At 55.8% G+C, this 19,781-nt stretch overlaps 1 protein-coding gene across 2 annotated transcripts; it reads left to right on the forward strand.

Moving 5' to 3' along the window:
• Positions 1-225: 225 nt before the first annotated feature.
• On the forward strand, positions 226-15,878 carry SLC7A8 (solute carrier family 7 member 8). Of its 2 annotated transcripts, XM_075581761.1 has the most exons (8): positions 234-383; positions 4,098-4,251; positions 4,657-4,780; positions 5,085-5,188; positions 6,152-6,248; positions 10,445-10,594; positions 12,197-12,374; positions 14,969-15,878. In XM_075581761.1, exons 1-8 carry the CDS (start codon positions 359-361, stop codon positions 15,115-15,117), a joined length of 981 nt encoding a protein of 326 aa, XP_075437876.1. In that variant the 5' UTR covers positions 234-358; the 3' UTR covers positions 15,118-15,878. The 2 variants fall into 2 exon arrangements, with proteins under 2 accessions (XP_075437877.1, XP_075437876.1); XM_075581762.1 differs by lacking the exon at positions 4,098-4,251 and having other exon boundaries at positions 226-383.
• Positions 15,879-19,781: the final 3,903 nt, after the last annotated feature.

Here is a 19,781-nt window from a genome sequence, read left to right on the forward strand (position 1 = left end):
GACACGTGAGAAATCTTACAGTTCTAGGGCCGAGGGAACGTGAAAACAGGAAAAAGCCGGGGTCACTTTATTTTCTGCATGTATTACCCCTGGTCCCCGGCTTATGGAGCTACCAGGGACCCCACGGTTTCAGGGGTAACCAGAGGGCTTAACCTTTATTATGTAGCCCGGTTACCCCCTAACGTCACAATGTGTAACTCCCGCAGTGCTCCTGACCTGAGTGTGCGAGGCCTGTAATGGATGTGTATCTCCCGCAGTGCTCTTGACCTGGGTGAATTGTGCCAGCGTGCGATGGGCCACCAGAGTTCAGGACATCTTCACCGCCGGCAAACTCCTGGCGCTGGGTCTCATCATCATCATGGGGATAGTGCAGATCTGCAAAGGTAAGCCGTGTGTGTGCGTGTGTGCAAAGGTAAGCCGCGTGTGTGCAAAGGTAAGCCGTGTGTGTGCGTGTGTGCAAAGGTAAGCCGTGTGTGTGCGTGTGCAAAGGTAAGCCGTGTGTGTGCGTGTGCAAAGGTAAGCCGTGTGTGTGCGTGTGCAAAGGTAAGCCGTGTGTGTGCGTGTGCGTGTGCAAAGGTAAGCCGTGTGTGTTTGTGTGCAAAGGTAAGCCGTGTGTGCAAAGGTAAGCCGCGTGTGTGCGTGTGCAAAGGTAAGCCGTGTGTGTGCGTGTGTGCAAAGGTAAGCCGTGTGTGTGCGTGTGCAAAGGTAAGCCGTGTGTGTGCGTGTGCGTGTGCGTGTGCAAAGGTAAGCCGTGTGTGTTTGTGTGCAAAGGTAAGCCGTGTGTGCAAAGGTAAGCCGCGTGTGTGCGTGTGCAAAGGTAAGCCGTGTGTGTGCGTGTGTGCAAAGGTAAGCCGTGTGTGTGCGTGTGTGCAAAGGTAAGCCGTGTGTGTGCGTGTGCAAAGGTAAGCCGTGTGTGTGCGTGTGCAAAGGTAAGCCGTGTGTGTGCGTGTGCAAAGGTAAGCCGTGTGTGTGCGTGTGCGTGTGCAAAGGTAAGCCGTGTGTGCAAAGGTAAGCCGCGTGTGTGCGTGTGCAAAGGTAAGCCGCGTGTGTGCAAAGGTAAGCAGTGTGTGTGCAAAGGTAAGCCGTGTGTGTGCAAAGGTAAGCCGTGTGCGTGTTTGCAAAGGTAAGCCGCGTGTGTGCGTGTGCAAAGGTAAGCCACGTGTGTGCGTGTGCAAAGGTAAGCCGCGTGTGTGCGTGTGCAAAGGTAAGCCGCGTGTGTGCAAAGGTAAGCCGTGCGTGTGTGCAAAGGTAAGCCGTGCGTGTGTGCAAAGGTAAGCCGTGCGTGTGTGCAAAGGTAAGCCGTGTGTGCAAAGGTAAGCCGTGTGTGTGCGTGTGCAAAGGTAAGCCGCGTGTGTGCGTGTGCAAAGGTAAACCGCGTGTGTGCGTGTGCAAAGGTAAGCCGTGTGTGTGCATGTGCAAAGGTAAGCCGTGTGTGTGCAAAGGTAAGCCGTGTGTGTGCGTGTGCAAAGGTAAGCCGTGTGTGCGTGTGCAAAGGTAAGCCGTGTGTGTGCGTGTGCAAAGGTAAGCCGTGTGTGTGCGTGTGCAAAGGTAAGCCGTGCGTGTGCGTGTGTGCAAAGGTAAGCCGCGTGTGTGCAAAGGTAAGCTGTGTGTGTGCGTGTGTGCAAAGGTAAGCCGTGCGTGTGCGTGTGTGCAAAGGTAAGCTGTGTGTGTGCGTGTGCAAAGGTAAGCTGTGCGTGTGCGTGTGTGCAAAGGTAAGCCGTGTGTGCAAAGGTAAGCCGTGTGTGCAAAGGTAAGCCGCGTGTGTGTGTGTGCAAAGGTAAGCCGTGCGTGTGCAAAGGTAAGCCGTGCGTGTGCAAAGGTAACCCGCGTGTGTGCAAAGGTAAGCCGCGTGTGTGCAAAGGTAAGCCGTGTGCGTGTGTGCAAAGGTAAGCCGCGTGTGCAAAGGTAAGCCGTGTGTGCGTGTGAGAAGGTAAGCCGTGTGTGCAAAGGTAAGCCGTGTGTGTGCGTGTGCAAAGGTAAGCCGCGTGTGCAAAGGTAAGCCATGTGTGCGTGTGAGAAAAGGTAAGCCGTGTGAGAAAAGGTAAGCCGTGTGTGCAAAGGTAAGCCGTGCGTGTGAGAAAAGGTAAGCCGTGTGTGCAAAGGTAAGCTGTGTGTGCGCGTGTGCAAAGGTAAGCCGTGTGCGCGTGTGCAAAGGTAAGCCGTGTGCAAAGGTAAGCCGTGTGTGTGCAAAGGTAAGCCGTGCGTGTGCAAAGGTAAGCCGTGCGTGTGCAAAGGTAAGCCGTGTGTGTGTGTGTGCGCAAAGGTAAGCCGTGTGTGTGTGTGTGCAAAGGTAAGCCGTGTGTGTGTGTGTGTGTGCAAAGGTAAGCCGTGTGTGTGTGTGCAAAGGTAAGCCGTGTGTGTGCAAAGGTAAGCCGTGTGTGTGCGTGTGCAAAGGTAAGCCGCATGTGTGCAAAGGTAAGCCGTGTGTGTGCGTGTGTGCAAAGGTAAGCCGTGCGTGTGCAAAGGTAAGCCGTGTGTGTGCGTGTGCAAAGGTAAGCCGTGTGTGCGTGTGCAAAGGTAAGCTGCGTGTGCAAAGGTAAGCCACGTGTGCAAAGGTAAGCCGTGTGTGTGCGTGTGCAAAGGTAAGCCGTGTGTGCAAAGGTAAGCCGTGTGTGCAAAGGTAAGCGTGTGTCCGCGTGTGCAAAGGTAAGCAGAGTGTGTGCGTGTGTGCAAAAGTAAGCCGTGTGTGCGTGTGTCCAAAGGTAAGCCTTGTGTGCGTGTGTGCAAAGGTAAGCCTTGTGTGCGTGTGTGCAAAGGTAAGCCGTGTGTGCATGTGTGCAAAGGTAAGCCGTGTGTGCGTGTGTGCAAAGGTAAGCAGAGTGTGTGCGTGTGTGCAAAAGTAAGCCGTGTGTGCGTGTGTCCAAAGGTAAGCCTTGTGTGCGTGTGTGCAAAGGTAAGCCTTGTGTGCGTGTGTGCAAAGGTAAGCCGTGTGTGCATGTGTGCAAAGGTAAGCCGTGTGTGCATGTGTGCAAAGGTAAGCCGTGTGTGCGTGTGTGCAAAGGTAAGCCTTGTGTGCGTGTGTGCAAAGGTAAGCCGTGTGTGCGTGTGTGCAAAGGTAAGCCGTGTGTGCATGTGTGCAAAGGTAAGCCGTGTGTGCGTGTGTCCAAAGGTAAGCCGTGCGTGTGCAAAGGTAAGCCTTGTGTGCGGGTACAAAGGTTAGTTGTGTGTGCGTGTGCGTGTGTTCACGTATGTGCACTGGAATAAAAACAGGATTGATATCTGGGAAATAACCCCAACCGCTCTAGATTTGCCCCAGAGGACCCAATGGTTGCCCCCTGGGTGGGTACGCCCTGACAGCGCTCTAGATTTGCCCCAGAGGACCCAGTGGCTGCCCCCGGGGTGTGTACGCCCTGACAGCGCTCTAGTTTTGCCCCAGAGGACCCAATGGCTGCCCCCGGGGTGTGTACGCCCTGACAGCGCTCTAGATTTGCCCCAGAGGACCCAATGGTTGCCCCCTGGGTGGGTACGCCCTGACAGCGCTCTAGTTTTGCCCCAGAGGACCCAATGGCTGCCCCCGGGGTGGGTACGCCCTGACAGCGCTCTAGATTTGCCCCAGAGGACCCAGTGGCTGCCCCCGGGGTGGGCACGCCCTGACAGCGCTCTAGTTTTGCCCCAGAGGACCCAGTGGCTGCCCCCGGGGTGGGTACGCCCTGACAGCGCTCTAGTTTTGCCCCAGAGGACCCAATGGCTGCCCCCGGGGTGTGTACGCCCTGACAGCGCTCTAGTTTTGCCCCAGAGGACCCAATGGCTGCCCCCGGGGTGTGTACGCCCTGACAGCGCTCTAGATTTGCCCCAGAGGACCCAATGGTTGCCCCCTGGGTGGGTACGCCCTGACAGCGCTCTAGTTTTGCCCCAGAGGACCCAATGGCTGCCCCCGGGGTGGGTACGCCCTGACAGCGCTCTAGTTTTGCCCCAGAGGACCCAATGGCTGCCCCCGGGGTGGGTACGCCCTGACAGCGCTCTAGATTTGCCCCAGAGGACCCAGTGGCTGCCCCCGGGGTGGGCACGCCCTGACAGCGCTCTAGTTTTGCCCCAGAGGACCCAGTGGCTGCCCCCGGGGTGGGCACGCCCTGACAGCGTGGTGTCTCCTCTCACAGGTGAGTATTTCTGGCTGGAGCCCAAGAACGCGTTTCAGAACTTCCAGGAGCCGGACATCGGGCTGATCGCGCTGGCGTTCCTGCAGGGCTCGTTCGCCTACGGGGGGTGGAACTTCCTGAACTACGTCACCGAGGAGCTGGTGGATCCCTACAAGTAAGGGGAGATCCAGTGTCCGTCCCACCATCGGGTGACGGGGTGGATGTGTGCCTGCTGTCACGCGGTCCGTGTCACGTAACCAGTATCTAAGGGGTGTATATGTAAATACAGGCAGTCCTCGCTATCCAACGTTTCACTTTATAACGAATGGCGTATCCAACGCTTTACAATGCCTCCCTATGGACACCTGAATGCGTTATCCAACGCTCACCGCCACTGACTAACATGGGACTCACTTTACACAGGTTTCACTATCCAACGCTACTTCCAGAGCGGGTTCTGTTGGATAACTGGGGACGGCCTGTATCTCCCATTGTACCCAACAATATGCAGGTCGCCCCCTAGTGGTAAAGCCTGGGATACTAGTCGGCTCTCTAACCCCGTGTTCTCGCCCTTTCTCAGGAACCTGCCCCGGGCCATCTTTATTTCCATACCTCTCGTCACCTTTGTGTACGTCTTTGCCAACATCGCATACGTCACAGCGATGTCCCCTCAGGAGCTCCTGGCATCCAACGCAGTGGCTGTGGTAAGATAAGTTACCCACCCACCTTGCCCGGGGCAATAAGACACTCTGGCTCTCTGTTCTGTGCGCTTTCACCTCCCCCCTAAAATAAGGCACTCTGACTCTCTATTCTGCCCTCACACACCCCTGTCCCCCCTGTGACTCTCTATTCTGCGCTCACACACCCCTGTCCCTCCTGTGACTCTCTATTCTGCGCTCACACACCCTGTCCCTCCTGTGACTCTCTATTCTGCGCTCACACACCCTGTCCCTCCTGTGACTCTCTATTCTGCGCTCACACACCCCTGTCCCTCCTGTCGCCCCTCAGACATTCGGAGAGAAGTTGCTGGGGGTCATGGCGTGGATAATGCCGATCTCTGTGGCTCTCTCCACATTTGGGGGAGTCAATGGTTCCCTCTTTACCTCATCCAGGTAAGTGAGGAGGGTTTAACAGTGTGTGTCTGCGCCTCGCGTCCCCGCCTGTGTCTGCGCCTCGCGTCCCCGCCTGTGTCTGCGCCTCGCGTCCCCGCCTGTGTCTGCGCCTCGCGTCCCCGCCTGTGTCTGCGCCTCGCGTCCCCGCCTGTGTCTGCGCCTCGCGTCCCCGCCTGTGTCTGCGCCTCGCGTCCCCGCCTGTGTCTGCGCCTCGCGTCCCCGCCTGTGTCTGCGCCTCGCGTCCCCGCCTGTGTCTGCGCCTCGCGTCCCCGCCTGTGTCGGCGCCTCGCGTCCCCGCCTGTGTCGGCGCCTCGCGTCCCCGCCTGTGTCTGCGCCTCGCGTCCCCGCCTGTCGGCGCCTCGCGTCCCCGCCTGTGTCTGCGCCTCGCGTCCCCGCCTGTGTCTGCGCCTCGCGTCCCCGCCTGTGTCTGCGCCTCGCGTCCCCGCCTGTGTCTGCGCCTCGCGTCCCCGCCTGTGTCTGCGCCTCGCGTCCCCGCCTGTGTCTGCGCCTCACGTCCCCGCCTGTGTCTGCGCCTCGCGTCCCCGCCTGTGTCTGCGCCTCGCGTCCCCGCCTGTGTCTGCGCCTCGCGTCCCCGCCTGTGTCTGCGCCTCGCGTCCCCGCCTGTCGGCGCCTCGCGTCCCCGCCTGTGTCTGCGCCTCGCGTCCCCGCCTGTGTCTGCGCCTCGCGTCCCCGCCTGTGTCGGCGCCTCGCGTCCCCGCGCCTCGCGTCCCCGCCTGTGTGGGCGCCTCGCGTCCTCGCCTGTGTCTGCGCCTCGCGTCCCCGCCTGTGTGGGCGCCTCGCGTCCTCGCCTGTGTGGGCGCCTCGCGTCCCCGCCTGTGTCGGCGCCTCGCGTCCCCGCCTGTGTCTGCGCCTCGCGTCCCCACCTTTCCTTGCTTAATGGTTAATGTAGGCGAGTGCTGAGTATCTGCACAGGGCATGTATCTCATTTTCTCCTCCTCGCAGGTTATTCTTTGCGGGCGCCAGAGAAGGACATTTACCCAGCGTGCTGGCGATGATCCACATCAAGCGCTGCACCCCCATCCCCGCGCTGCTCTTCACGGTAACACCCACCTATCCCCCCGCGCTGCTCCTCACTGTAACATCCCCTTATCCCCCCCGCGCTGCTCCTCACTGTAACACCCCCTTATCCCCCCCCGCGCTGCTCCTCACGGTAACACCCCCCTATCCCCCCCGCACTGCTCCTCACTGTAACACCCCCCTATCCCCCCCGCGCTGCTCTTCACGGTAACACCCACCTATCCCCCCGCGCTGCTCCTCACTGTAACATCCCCTTATCCCCCCCGCGCTGCTCCTCACTGTAACACCCCCTTATCCCCCCCCGCGCTGCTCCTCACTGTAACACCCCCCTATCCCCCCCGCACTGCTCCTCACTGTAACATCCCCTATCGCTGCTCTTCACGGTAAAAAAAACCTATTCCCCCACACTGCCCCTCACGCTAACACCCCCCTACCCCCAGCGTTGCTTCTCACGCTAACACCCCCCTATCCCCCCACATTTCTCCTCATGGTAACATCTCACTCACTCTCACACTCACCCCTGCAGTGCCTCTCCACCCTGTTGATGCTGGTGACCAGTGACATGTACACTCACACTCACACTCACTCTCCTCCCTGCAGTGCCTCTCCACCCTGTTGATGCTGGTGACCAGTGACATGTACACTCACACTCACTCTCACACTCACTCTCCTCCCTGCAGTGCCTCTCCACCCTGTTGATGCTGGTGACCAGTGACATGTACACTCACACTCACTCTCACACTCACTCTCCTCCCTGCAGTGCCTCTCCACCCTGTTGATGCTGGTGACCAGTGACATGTACACTCACACTCACTCTCACACTCACTCTCCTCCCTGCAGTGCCTCTCCACCCTGTTGATGCTGGTGACCAGTGACATGTACACTCACACTCACTCTCACACTCACTCTCCTCCCTGCAGTGCCTCTCCACCCTGTTGATGCTGGTGACCAGTGACATGTACACTCACACTCACTCTCACACTCACTCTCCTCCCTGCAGTGCCTCTCCACCCTGTTGATGCTGGTGACCAGTGACATGTACACTCACACTCACTCTCACACTCACTCTCCTCCCTGCAGTGCCTCTCCACCCTGTTGATGCTGGTGACCAGTGACATGTACACTCACACTCACTCTCACTCACTCTCACACTCACCCCTGCAGTGCCTCTCCACCCTGTTGATGCTGGTGACCAGTGACATGTACACTCACACTCACACTCACACTCACTCTCCTCCCTGCAGTGCCTCTCCACCCTGTTGATGCTGGTGACCAGTGACATGTACACTCACACTCACTCTCACACTCACTCTCCTCCCTGCAGTGCCTCTCCACCCTGTTGATGCTGGTGACCAGTGACATGTACACTCACACTCACTCTCACACTCACTCTCCTCCCTGCAGTGCCTCTCCACCCTGTTGATGCTGGTGACCAGTGACATGTACACTCACACTCACTCTCACACTCACTCTCCTCCCTGCAGTGCCTCTCCACCCTGTTGATGCTGGTGACCAGTGACATGTACACTCACACTCACTCTCACTCACTCTCACACTCACCCCTGCAGTGCCTCTCCACCCTGTTGATGCTGGTGACCAGTGACATGTACACTCACACTCACACTCACACTCACTCTCCTCCCTGCAGTGCCTCTCCACCCTGTTGATGCTGGTGACCAGTGACATGTACACTCACACTCACACTCACTCTCTCACTCACTCTCCTCCCTGCAGTGCCTCTCCACCCTGTTGATGCTGGTGACCAGTGACATGTACACTCACACTCACTCTCACTCTCACACTCACTCTCCTCCCTGCAGTGCCTCTCCACCCTGTTGATGCTGGTGACCAGTGACATGTACACTCACACTCACACTCACACTCACTCTCCTCCCTGCAGTGCCTCTCCACCCTGTTGATGCTGGTGACCAGTGACATGTACACTCACACTCACACTCACACTCACTCTCTCACTCACTCTCCTCCCTGCAGTGCCTCTCCACCCTGTTGATGCTGGTGACCAGTGACATGTACACTCACACTCACTCTCACTCTCACACTCACTCTCCTCCCTGCAGTGCCTCTCCACCCTGTTGATGCTGGTGACCAGTGACATGTACACTCACACTCACTCTCACACTCACTCTCCTCCCTGCAGTGCCTCTCCACCCTGTTGATGCTGGTGACCAGTGACATGTACACTCACACTCACTCTCACTCTCACACTCACTCTCCTCCCTGCAGTGCCTCTCCACCCTGTTGATGCTGGTGACCAGTGACATGTACACTCACACTCACTCTCACACTCACTCTCCTCCCTGCAGTGCCTCTCCACCCTGTTGATGCTGGTGACCAGTGACATGTACACTCACACTCACACTCACTCTCCTCCCTGCAGTGCCTCTCCACCCTGTTGATGCTGGTGACCAGTGACATGTACACTCACACTCACACTCACACTCACTCTCTCACTCACTCTCCTCCCTGCAGTGCCTCTCCACCCTGTTGATGCTGGTGACCAGTGACATGTACACTCACACTCACTCTCACTCTCACACTCACTCTCCTCCCTGCAGTGCCTCTCCACCCTGTTGATGCTGGTGACCAGTGACATGTACACTCACACTCACTCTCACTCTCACACTCACTCTCCTCCCTGCAGTGCCTCTCCACCCTGTTGATGCTGGTGACCAGTGACATGTACACTCACACTCACTCTCACACTCACTCTCTCACTCACTCTCCTCCCTGCAGTGCCTCTCCACCCTGTTGATGCTGGTGACCAGTGACATGTACACTCACACTCACTCTCACTCTCACACTCACTCTCCTCCCTGCAGTGCCTCTCCACCCTGTTGATGCTGGTGACCAGTGACATGTACACTCACACTCACTCTCACACTCACACTCACTCTCCTCCCTGCAGTGCCTCTCCACCCTGTTGATGCTGGTGACCAGTGACATGTACACTCACACTCACTCTCACACTCACACTCACTCTCCTCCCTGCAGTGCCTCTCCACCCTGTTGATGCTGGTGACCAGTGACATGTACACTCACACTCACTCTCACACTCACACTCACTCTCCTCCCTGCAGTGCCTCTCCACCCTGTTGATGCTGGTGACCAGTGACATGTACACTCACACTCACACTCACACTCACTCTCCTCCCTGCAGTGCCTCTCCACCCTGTTGATGCTGGTGACCAGTGACATGTACACTCACACTCACACTCACACTCACTCTCCTCCCTGCAGTGCCTCTCCACCCTGTTGATGCTGGTGACCAGTGACATGTACACTCACACTCACACTCACACTCACTCTCCTCCCTGCAGTGCCTCTCCACCCTGTTGATGCTGGTGACCAGTGACATGTACACTCACACTCACACTCACTCTCCTCCCTGCAGTGCCTCTCCACCCTGTTGATGCTGGTGACCAGTGACATGTACACTCACACTCACACTCACTCTCCTCCCTGCAGTGCCTCTCCACCCTGTTGATGCTGGTGACCAGTGACATGTACACTCACACTCACTCTCACACTCACTCTCCTCCCTGCAGTGCCTCTCCACCCTGTTGATGCTGGTGACCAGTGACATGTACACTCACACTCACACTCACACTCACTCTCCTCCCTGCAGTGCCTCTCCACCCTGTTGATGCTGGTGACCAGTGACATGTACACTCACACTCACTCTCACACTCACACTCACTCTCCTCCCTGCAGTGCCTCTCCACCCTGTTGATGCTGGTGACCAGTGACATGTACACTCACACTCACTCTCACACTCACACTCACTCTCCTCCCTGCAGTGCCTCTCCACCCTGTTGATGCTGGTGACCAGTGACATGTACACTCACACTCACACTCACACTCACTCTCCTCCCTGCAGTGCCTCTCCACCCTGTTGATGCTGGTGACCAGTGACATGTACACTCACACTCACACTCACACTCACTCTCCTCCCTGCAGTGCCTCTCCACCCTGTTGATGCTGGTGACCAGTGACATGTACACTCACACTCACACTCACACTCACTCTCCTCCCTGCAGTGCCTCTCCACCCTGTTGATGCTGGTGACCAGTGACATGTACACTCACACTCACACTCACTCTCCTCCCTGCAGTGCCTCTCCACCCTGTTGATGCTGGTGACCAGTGACATGTACACTCACACTCACTCTCACTCTCACACTCACTCTCCTCCCTGCAGTGCCTCTCCACCCTGTTGATGCTGGTGACCAGTGACATGTACACTCTTATTAATTACGTCGGCTTCATCAATTACCTGTTTTACGGGGTGACGGTGGCCGGACAGATCGTCCTGCGCTGGAAGAAGCCGGACATCTCTCGGCCCATCAAGGTGAGGGGGAGCGAAGTGGGGGGGGGAGGAACGAAAAGAGTAATAAGCAGAGTGAGGGGGGCACAGGAGGAGGCCGCGTCGGGGGTGCAATGCACAGGATGCGTCGGGGTGTGCGAGGCACAGGAGGAGGACGCGTTAGGGGGATGCAAGGCAAAGGAGGAGGACGCATTGGGGGGTGCGAGACACGGGAGGACGCGTTGGGGGGGTGGGAGGCACGGGAGGAGGCAGCGTTGGGGGGTGCGAGGCACGGGAGGAGGCAGCGTTGGGGGGTGCGAGGCACGGGAGGAGGCAGCGTTGGGGGGTGCGAGGCACGGGAGGAGGCAGCGTTGGGGGGTGCGAGGCACGGGAGGAGGCAGCGTCGGGGGGTGCGAGGCACGGGAGGAGGCAGCGTCGGGGGGTGCGAGGCACGGGAGGAGGCAGCGTCGGGGGGTGCGAGGCACGGGAGGAGGCAGCGTCGGGGGTGCAATGCACAGGATGCGTCGGGGTGTGCGAGGCACGGGAGGAGGACGCGTTAGGGGGATGCGAGGCACAGGAGGAGGACGCGTTAGGGGGATGCAAGGCAAAGGAGGAGGACGCATTGGGGGGTGCGAGACACGGGAGGACGCGTTGGGGGGGTGGGAGGCACGGGAGGAGGCAGCGTTGGGGGGTGCGAGGCACGGGAGGAGGCAGCGTTGGGGGGTGCGAGGCACGGGAGGAGGCAGCGTCGGGGGGTGCGAGGCACGGGAGGAGGCAGCGTCGGGGGGTGCGAGGCACGGGAGGAGGCAGCGTCGGGGGGTGCGAGGCACGGGAGGAGGCAGCGTCGGGGGGTGCGAGGCACGGGAGGAGGCAGCGTCGGGGGGTGCGAGGCACGGGAGGAGGCAGCGTCGGGGGGTGCGAGGCACGGGAGGAGGCAGCGTCGGGGGGTGCGAGGCACGGGAGGAGGCAGCGTTGGGGGTGCGAGGCACGGGAGGAGGCAGCGTTGGGGGTGCGAGGCACGGGAGGAGGCAGTGTTGGGGGTGCGAGGCACGGGAGGAGGCAGTGTTGGGGGGTGCGAGGCACGGGAGGAGGCAGCGTTGGGGGTGCGAGGCACGGGAGGAGGCAGCGTTGGGGGGTGCGAGGCACGGGAGGAGGCAGTGTTGGGGTTGCGAGGCACGGGAGGAGGCAGCGTCGGGGGGTGCGAGGCACGGGAGGAGGCAGTGTTGGGGGGTGCGAGGCACGGGAGGAGGCAGTGTTGGGGTTGCGAGGCACGGGAGGAGGCAGTGTTGGGGGTGCGAGGCACGGGAGGAGGCAGTGTCGGGGGGTGCGAGGCACGGGAGGAGGCAGCGTTGGGGGTGCGAGGCACGGGAGGAGGCAGCGTTGGGGGGTGCGAGGCACGGGAGGAGGCAGTGTTGGGGGTGCGAGGCACGGGAGGAGGCAGCGTTGGGGGGTGCGAGGCACGGGAGGAGGCAGCGTTGGGGGGTGCGAGGCACGGGAGGAGGCAGCGTTGGGGGGTGCGAGGCACGGGAGGATCCAGCGTTGGGGGGTGCGAGGCACGGGACGAGGCAGCGTTGGGGGTGTAAGGCACAGAAGGACAGGTCCGGGGGTGCAAAGCACGAGAGAAGGACATGCCGTCTCTCTTTGTAGGTGAACCTCATGTTCCCGGTGATCTACCTCCTGTTCTGGGCCTTCTTGCTGGTGTTCAGCCTCTGGTCGGAGCCTGTGGTGTGTGGGATCGGCCTGGCCATCATGCTCACCGGGGTCCCCGTCTACTTCCTGGGGGTGACCTGGCAGAACAAGCCCCAGTGCTTCAATAACTTCGTGGGTAAGTACAAACCATCTCCTTGGATTGGGGCATCGGGGGGGAGGGGCCTCTCCTTGCATGGGGGGGAGGGGCCTCTCCTTGCATGGGGGGGGAGGGGCCTCTCCTTGCATGGGGGGGAGGGGCCTCTCCTTGCCTTGGGGGGAGGGGCCTCTCCTTGCATGGGGGGGAGGGGCCTCTCCTTGCATGGGGGGGAGGGGCCTCTCCTTGCATGGGGGGGAGGGGCCTCTCCTTGCATTGGGGGGAGGGGCCTCTCCTTGCATGGGGGGGAGGGGCCTCTCCTTGCATCGGGGTGCAGTGAGTCTTGAGTCTGTCGAAACCACACTCAAAGGTAAACATGAAAAACCTGTATTAGAGAATACATGGCACACTTATAATCAATGTTTCGGTCCAGGAAGGGCCTTCCTCAGGGGAGTGCTGGAGAACAGTGGCACCCAGAAGACATTTATACCCAAAGTTCACCCAGTGTAATTAGTTAGAGGGAGCTAATTGTTCAATCAAAGAGACACATGACTGCAGGCGTAATCACAGATGTGCGGCGGCCATCTTGAACAGCTGAGGCAAGTCAACGTCTCGTCTGGCATGAGCGCATGCGCGGCATTGGAGGGCGTCCGTCTCAAGTAGGAGTGTAGTGGCATCCTCCGTTGCCTGGTAGCGCGAACTCCGCGTCCAATCACCATGACAACCGGATAATAAGGGCACCGCGCATGCGTGTGCCACAGCGCAGTCAATCGGGTCCCGCCGTCTCAGCGTGAGTGCCCGCGTTCGCCTAGAGTCTCCCTGCGGCGCGTACAAGCGGGGGAATACCAGTGAATGAAAGGCTGGGGAATACAAACAAGGGATCTCAGATGCATTGTGGGTAACTGATACCCAGAGGGCCCTATGGATCACTTAGAGGGTCAGCGACGCAGGGTCACACAGGCAGGTGACGTATAGCTCTGCATAGGGGATAATCTGCATGTTCCTAGAAAAGGAACCACACTGTGCATTCACAGCGCCCGGCAAACAGGAAAATGTGCAGCGCAGAATGAAATGCAAAGTAAACACACAACATGCTGAAAGCCCCAAGCAATAGGCACAGGGCCCCAAAAGTGCCAAGTGCGAGGTGCACAGCGAGCAGTCGGGCCGCGTGCAAACTGAGAGCAGCAGGATATAGTCACAAACAGCACCACGTGTGAAATCCTCGTTAAGGCCCGAGGCGCCATGGTGTTTAATTCAAAGATCATCCTCATTCCCAATTGGAGCAACAGTTTGCCTCTGTCACCGCCCACGGGGGCGGCGGGCGGGCGCCTGGAGTATGGGCATACATCGATGTGTTGCCAAACTGTGCTTAAATTGTCTCGCTGCCGGCTGAAGCTTCGGGCCCTCACTATTGCCAGTGGCCAGTAAGGCTTTCCTGATGGTCGTGCGCCGCAGGCAAACGCGTTCTTAAAGCACGCGGGCTGTTTTTCCTGTATAATACAGGCCGCATGGGCTTCGAATAAAGTACTCCACAAACCGGCTTTCACAGCTCACATAGTCTCTCATTGTTTTGCCTTCACCGCTACGTGGCTGTGAGATTCTCTTCCCCAGAAGCATACGCCGACAGTTAGTGCAACGTGGCACTTACATACTCCGGGTGGTCCAGATAGCCAATTGGTCGGGTTGCTGTACTTCGTCACCGCGTCTGATTGCGTCAATGAGTCACCAATATTCCGCCCCCTTCTATAAACGCAATAAAGGCGGATTCACGAAAGCCTGGCCTAATTTCTTTTATCGTTTGCAAGACTATGCCAGTGTTTCAGTACGCTGGTCTTCATAGTCCCGGGGGCAGTGCTATGGGTAGTGTTCATGTTGAAGCGGGCAATCGTTTTTGACTTCTGAACAGGTACGAGAAGTTGACCACGAGGAACACGTTTAGCTTAAAAAGGGGATTACTTTACTCTCCGTTCCTCAGAGTTCAGAGGATCACCAGCAACCAGGAAGGATGTGACCAGGCATTTCGGAATATGGCCAGGCGATTGAAGAGGCCTTAACGAGGGCTAAACGGGAAGTGAACCATATGTAGGGCCCTGTGGGTATCAGTTACCCACACATCTGAGATCCCTTGTTTGTATTCCCCAGCCTTTCATTGTACGCGCCGCAGGGAGACTCTAGGCGAACGCGGGCACTCACGCTGAGACGGTGGGACCTGATTGACTGCGCTGTGGCACACGCATGCACGGTGCCCTTAGTATCCGTTTGTCGTGGTGATTGGACGCGGTGTTCGCGTTACCCGGAAACGGAGGACGCCACTGCACTCCTGCTTGAGACGGACGCCCTCCTCCCACGCGCATGCGCTCATGCCAGACGAGACTATGACTTGCCTCGGCTGTTCAAGATGGCCGACGCACGCCTGTGATGACGCCTGCAGTCATGTGTCTCTTTGAACACTTAGCTCCCTCTAACTGATTACACTGGGGGAACTTTGGGTATAAATGTCTTCTGGGTGCTATTGTTCTCCAGCGCCTCCCTGAGGAAGGTCCTCCTGGGACCGAAACGTTGGTTCTAAGTGTATATATTGGGCTGTCCCCGTGCCCCGCGTGTATAAAGGATGACCCTGACTCTCGCCCCCTCAGACTCCATGACCCGCGCCGGACAGAAGCTGTGCGTGGTCGTGTACCCGCAGATGTCCACGAAGGAAGAGGACGTGAGCGAGGAGACCAAGGAGCAGCGCGCCCCCATCTACAAGCCAGGGTCCGAGGGGGAGGACGGAGCCCACGCCTGATCCCCCTCCTCACCCGCTCCCCCCAGGATACAGCGCGGGCGGAGGTAGAGGCAGTGTGCGTGCGCACACGTGTGTAACTATGAGCACACACGCATTGTACATGCACTGACCTCCGACGATACATTGTGAGTGACGGTTCCCCTGGGTGGCATTTTTACACGCGTGTGTGTGTGTTCAAATCGCTCTATCTCTGCCATGTGAGGATTCTGCCCCCTCGCTGTGCAGTGCTATCGCCCTCTGGTGGGCAGCACTGTGAACTGCAGCTCTAGTCCGTTTTGTGCCCCCCCCCCCCGCCGTGCCTCGTGTGTCCGGACCCCCTGGGCCAGACTCTTACTCCAGTGAGTGTGAGCATCCGGCTGCTGACAAAGGGTCATTGGGCATACGGATTCTCTGCTTCTCCAACCCATGCACTGCAGGAGGAGGGTTTCCACCCAACAATCATGGGACCTGGACAGGACATGGGGAGAGCGGTCACGCTCCAAGCTGCGGTCTCGGGTATCGCTCCCTCTGACTGTCACAGGACTGGAGGTCTCTCCATACTCCAGGCTGCGGTTAGCCCCCCATAAAACCCACTCGGACACTCCAATCTCAGTATGTCATTACACCCCCCCTCACACTCCAGGGAAACCCCCGACAGGCTGAATTCAGGGTATCATGTAGCCGTGTATTTTAATACTCCACAATCCTCATTATGTTTTATATATTTTTTCTGATTTAGTGGTTGTGTCTGTAATAAAATGGATCTTGTGCCTTTTTGTTGAGACGTTGGGCCTGTGTAATCCTGTTCCAAGGAGCTTGCAATCTCTTTTGTAAATATATTGCTAGGCCGAGTCAATACTCAGAGCTGACCACCTAACTGACTTTCCTGAGCTCATGGATTTGTACACGGATATATTGTTGACCAGCATTGATCTCTCGCTCTATCTCTCTCCGCATCAGTGCTCCTCTCTATCAGTTCTCTCTCAGCATCAGCGCTCTCTCCTCTCTCAGCATCAGCGCTCTCTCCTCTCTCAGCATCAGCCCTCTCTCCTCTCAGCATCAGTTCTCTCTCCTCTCTCAGCATCAGTTCTCTCTCTACTCTCTCAGCATCAGCGCTCTCTCTCTCCTCTCTCAGCATCAGCGCTCTCCTCTCAGCATCAGCGCTCTTTCTCCTCTCTCAGCATCAGCGCTCTCCTCTCGGCATCAGCGCTCTTTCTCCTCTCTCAGCATCAGTTCTCTCTCTGCTCTCTCAGCATCAGCGCTCTCTACTCTCAGCATCAGCGCTCTCTCTCAGCATCAGTTCTCTCTCTCCTCTCTCAGCATCAGCGCTCTCTCTCCTCTCTCAGCATCAGCGCTCTCTCTCCTCTCTCAGCATCAGCGCTCTCTCAGCATCAGTTCTCTCTCGCCGCTCGCTCGCTCTCTGCGCACTCTACCAATCGACGGCCCACCTACGATTAATATCCCCCCCAAACCGTCACACTGCACCTTAACTCGCTGCCACGGATGCATAAAGTCTTCTCGCTCGTGCTCCTTGAACCCCGTTTACTAAAACATGTCATTAGCACACAATGTATTGTAGCAAAATGTGTGCAAAAATGTAGTTACTCTTGAAAGCGTGCAACAGTACTTCTTACATTTTAGATTTAATATACTGTTGTATATTTTTGTACAGCTTAGTTTACATGGGGGGGGGGGGAGAAAGAGTGTTCCAAGAAATAATATATACGCAGCCAATACTGGGATAAAACAAACAGAAATTCCTAATATACATCACCACATATTTAGAGTTTTTAGAGGGTCTTGAGGTGGAAATAAAAGAATTCGCGAATCTTCTTGGCATGGAACGTTCCCTCGGTTAAATTCCAAAAGCATATCTAAAATGCTTGGTTTTTATCCTAAACTCCCTTGCATTGAGAAGAGAATAAACCCACGTTTTGGGTGTAACCTGAACAATCATGGGACCTGTACAGGACATGGGGAGAGCGGTCACACTCCAAGCTGTGGTCATCGCTGCCTCTGACTGTCACAGGACTGGGGGTCTCTCCATACTCCAAGCAGCGGTTACCCCCCCATAAAACCCACTCGGACACTCCAATCTCAGTATGTCATTACACCCCCCCTCACACTCCAGGGAAACCCCCGACAGGCTGAATTCAGGGTATCATGTAGCCGTGTATTTTAATACTCCACAATCCTCATTATGTTTTATATCTTTTTTCTGATTTAGTGGTTGTGTCTGTAATAAAATGGATCTTGTGCCTTTTTGATGGGCCTGTGTAATCCTGTTCCAAAGAGCTTGCAATCTCTTTTGTAAATCGCTAGGCCGAGTAAATACTCAAAGAGCTGACCACCTCACTGTCTTTCCTGAGTGCATGGATTCGTACAAGGATATATTGTTGACCAGTATGTATGTATGTGTATATATATATATATATATATATATATATATATATATATATATATATATATATATATATATATATATATATATATATGAACAAAAAACAAACAAAAGCGCAAGCTCCATAGCACGTAACTGAGTAAAAAATAAGGTACATTTATTTAAAATCAGCAACCCATAAGAATGTGCACTTACAGGATTTTAAACAGAACCATTCGTGGGAGAGAAATCTCTATTGTGGTCATCTGCGGTGGTAGTCATCGTGTTCGTGTTGGTGTAGTTGGAGTCCCTGGCTTCCCTGCGCTCCGGCTGGCGGTAATTTCAAGTGCTAGCAACCATTGTATGAGGGAGCAAAGGACGTGCAGGCATCGGATGCCTTTATATCTTGCTGCCAATTCGGGATAGGAGTTAATAATGAACCTGGGCTGTTTACATCCACTCTGCAAACCTGGGACTCACCCTACCACCGCAGATGACCACAATAGAGATTTCTCTCCCACGAATGGTTCTGTTTGAAATCCTGTAAGTGCACATTCTTATGGGTTGCTGTTTTTTTAAATAAATGTACCTTATTTTTTACTCAGTTACGTGCTATGGAGCTTGCGCTTTTGTTTGTTTTTTGTTCATAGATTCCAAAAGTGGTTGGCTATACCACCCCCCTTAAAGCTGCAAAGACGCTCCCTGGATCTTCTATTGGGACTATATTTCTCTCTGGATTTTTTGTTTGAGTGGAACATTCATTTTGGATTTTTCCTTTTTTTTTCTCACTATCACGTTATGGTTCGTAGATATTATTAGGTTAAATGGTGGTAATTTTAATTTATTTTAAATATGTTATTATATTTGATCATTTATTAGGGTTATTTCACATCGTCTTTAGCGCTACTTAATTTTTGTGTTGTCTTTGATATATTTATATATATATATCAAAGACAACACAAAAATTAAGTAGCGCTAAAGACGATGTGAAATAACCCTAATAAATGATCAAATATAATAACATATTTAAAATAAATTAAAATTACCACCATTTATATATATAAAATTTTGTCACGGATGGCTGTGACAGTAGCGGGTAACCTGGCTTCACAAATTAAGATTAAGCCTGGTTTTGGTTACCCCTGATCCGTGCATAAGGGTCCAGGAGAGTTAGCTCTTGGGCCCAGTAACATTGTATCTTTACCATGTGTTACCTGTAATAAAAGTATTTTCTGTGTTTTTTACCTTTCCGGGCGCGCAATCAAGCAGGGATTGCCAGGGGGTGAGTTTCAAGGCGACTCACCACTAGGATACCCTGCTTCAGCATAGTTCAGAAAGGTGAATGAGGCACAGGGATGAACAGGTATCCCTATAGCTGAGGTAATCCCAAGGTCAAGGGGGGACCCCAGTTAGTGCCAAGGTGTCCCAGAACCTGTATTTGGTTTGTGGGCTATGGGAGGCCCCTACAAAGTATAGGAAAAACCTGACCTTTTTAGGGGCATTGGGGTTCCTTGTGTCGTAGAAACTCCAGATTTTGGGGGTGTACATTTTAGGGGGGATATTTGGATGGAAATACAATTATATTGTTTGCAGGAGTTCGGGGGCCAAGGTTGCCAGTAGTCGTTTAATTCTCCCCGGCGAGCAGGCATGATTTGTCGGTACGTGGGGTGAATTACACCGGCCCATCCCAGGGTCCCCCAGGTTATTTCCCTTATAAGTGTAAGGTTCCCCAAAGTATATTCTCGAATAAAGTGTACTTTATATTGTGTTTTGCGTTTACTATAAGGCTCTATGCAGCCGGCCTGGGCATATGTTCAAGGTGCCAGCTAGTCTGCATAGAATCCATAGATGGAGGAGACTGGATGTTGACGGGGGTCAGGGTGCAAAGTGGACGGGACAGGGCGGAATACTGGGTGCGGAGAACAGAGATCCTCTGGTCTGCTAGCATCAGTGGCGGCTGCCCAGCGGGAGGCAATGGGCAGGCTAAGGAAAATATGGCGATCGTAGGTGCTTTTCCTATTGGCCGGAACATGTCCCGCCCACGAGGTGTCACGAGCAAGCCCAACACACCAACTGCCTCTAATATCATCAGCCAGATGAGCCCGCTCTGATTGGCTGGTGGGACATGCTCCCACGCGCTGAGTGGCCGAAAGGCCTTGTCCCTGTTAAAACATAGGAACAGAGTAGTTAGAGTAGTCTTAAGGGGCTACCACAGATCAGAACTCTCTCAGTCTTTTCAGATTTATAGATAGTTGTGGGACTGGTCCAGTGACGTGCCGGTAATGTTTCCCAGGGGCATTGCGAT

This window comes from Ascaphus truei, unplaced genomic scaffold, assembly GCF_040206685.1.
Source record: "Ascaphus truei isolate aAscTru1 unplaced genomic scaffold, aAscTru1.hap1 HAP1_SCAFFOLD_1563, whole genome shotgun sequence".
NCBI classification, from domain to species: domain Eukaryota; kingdom Metazoa; phylum Chordata; class Amphibia; order Anura; family Ascaphidae; genus Ascaphus; species Ascaphus truei.

Excerpts from the sequence above, each read along its gene's own strand:
- SLC7A8 (XM_075581761.1), top strand. The coding sequence starts at position 359 with ATGGGGATAGTGCAGATCTGCAAAG. Across the intron at positions 384-4,097 it reads GATAGTGCAGATCTGCAAAG|GTGAGTATTTCTGGCTGGAG; the intron begins GTAAGCCGTGTG and ends CTCCTCTCACAG. Across the intron at positions 4,781-5,084 it reads CATCCAACGCAGTGGCTGTG|ACATTCGGAGAGAAGTTGCT; the intron begins GTAAGATAAGTT and ends GTCGCCCCTCAG.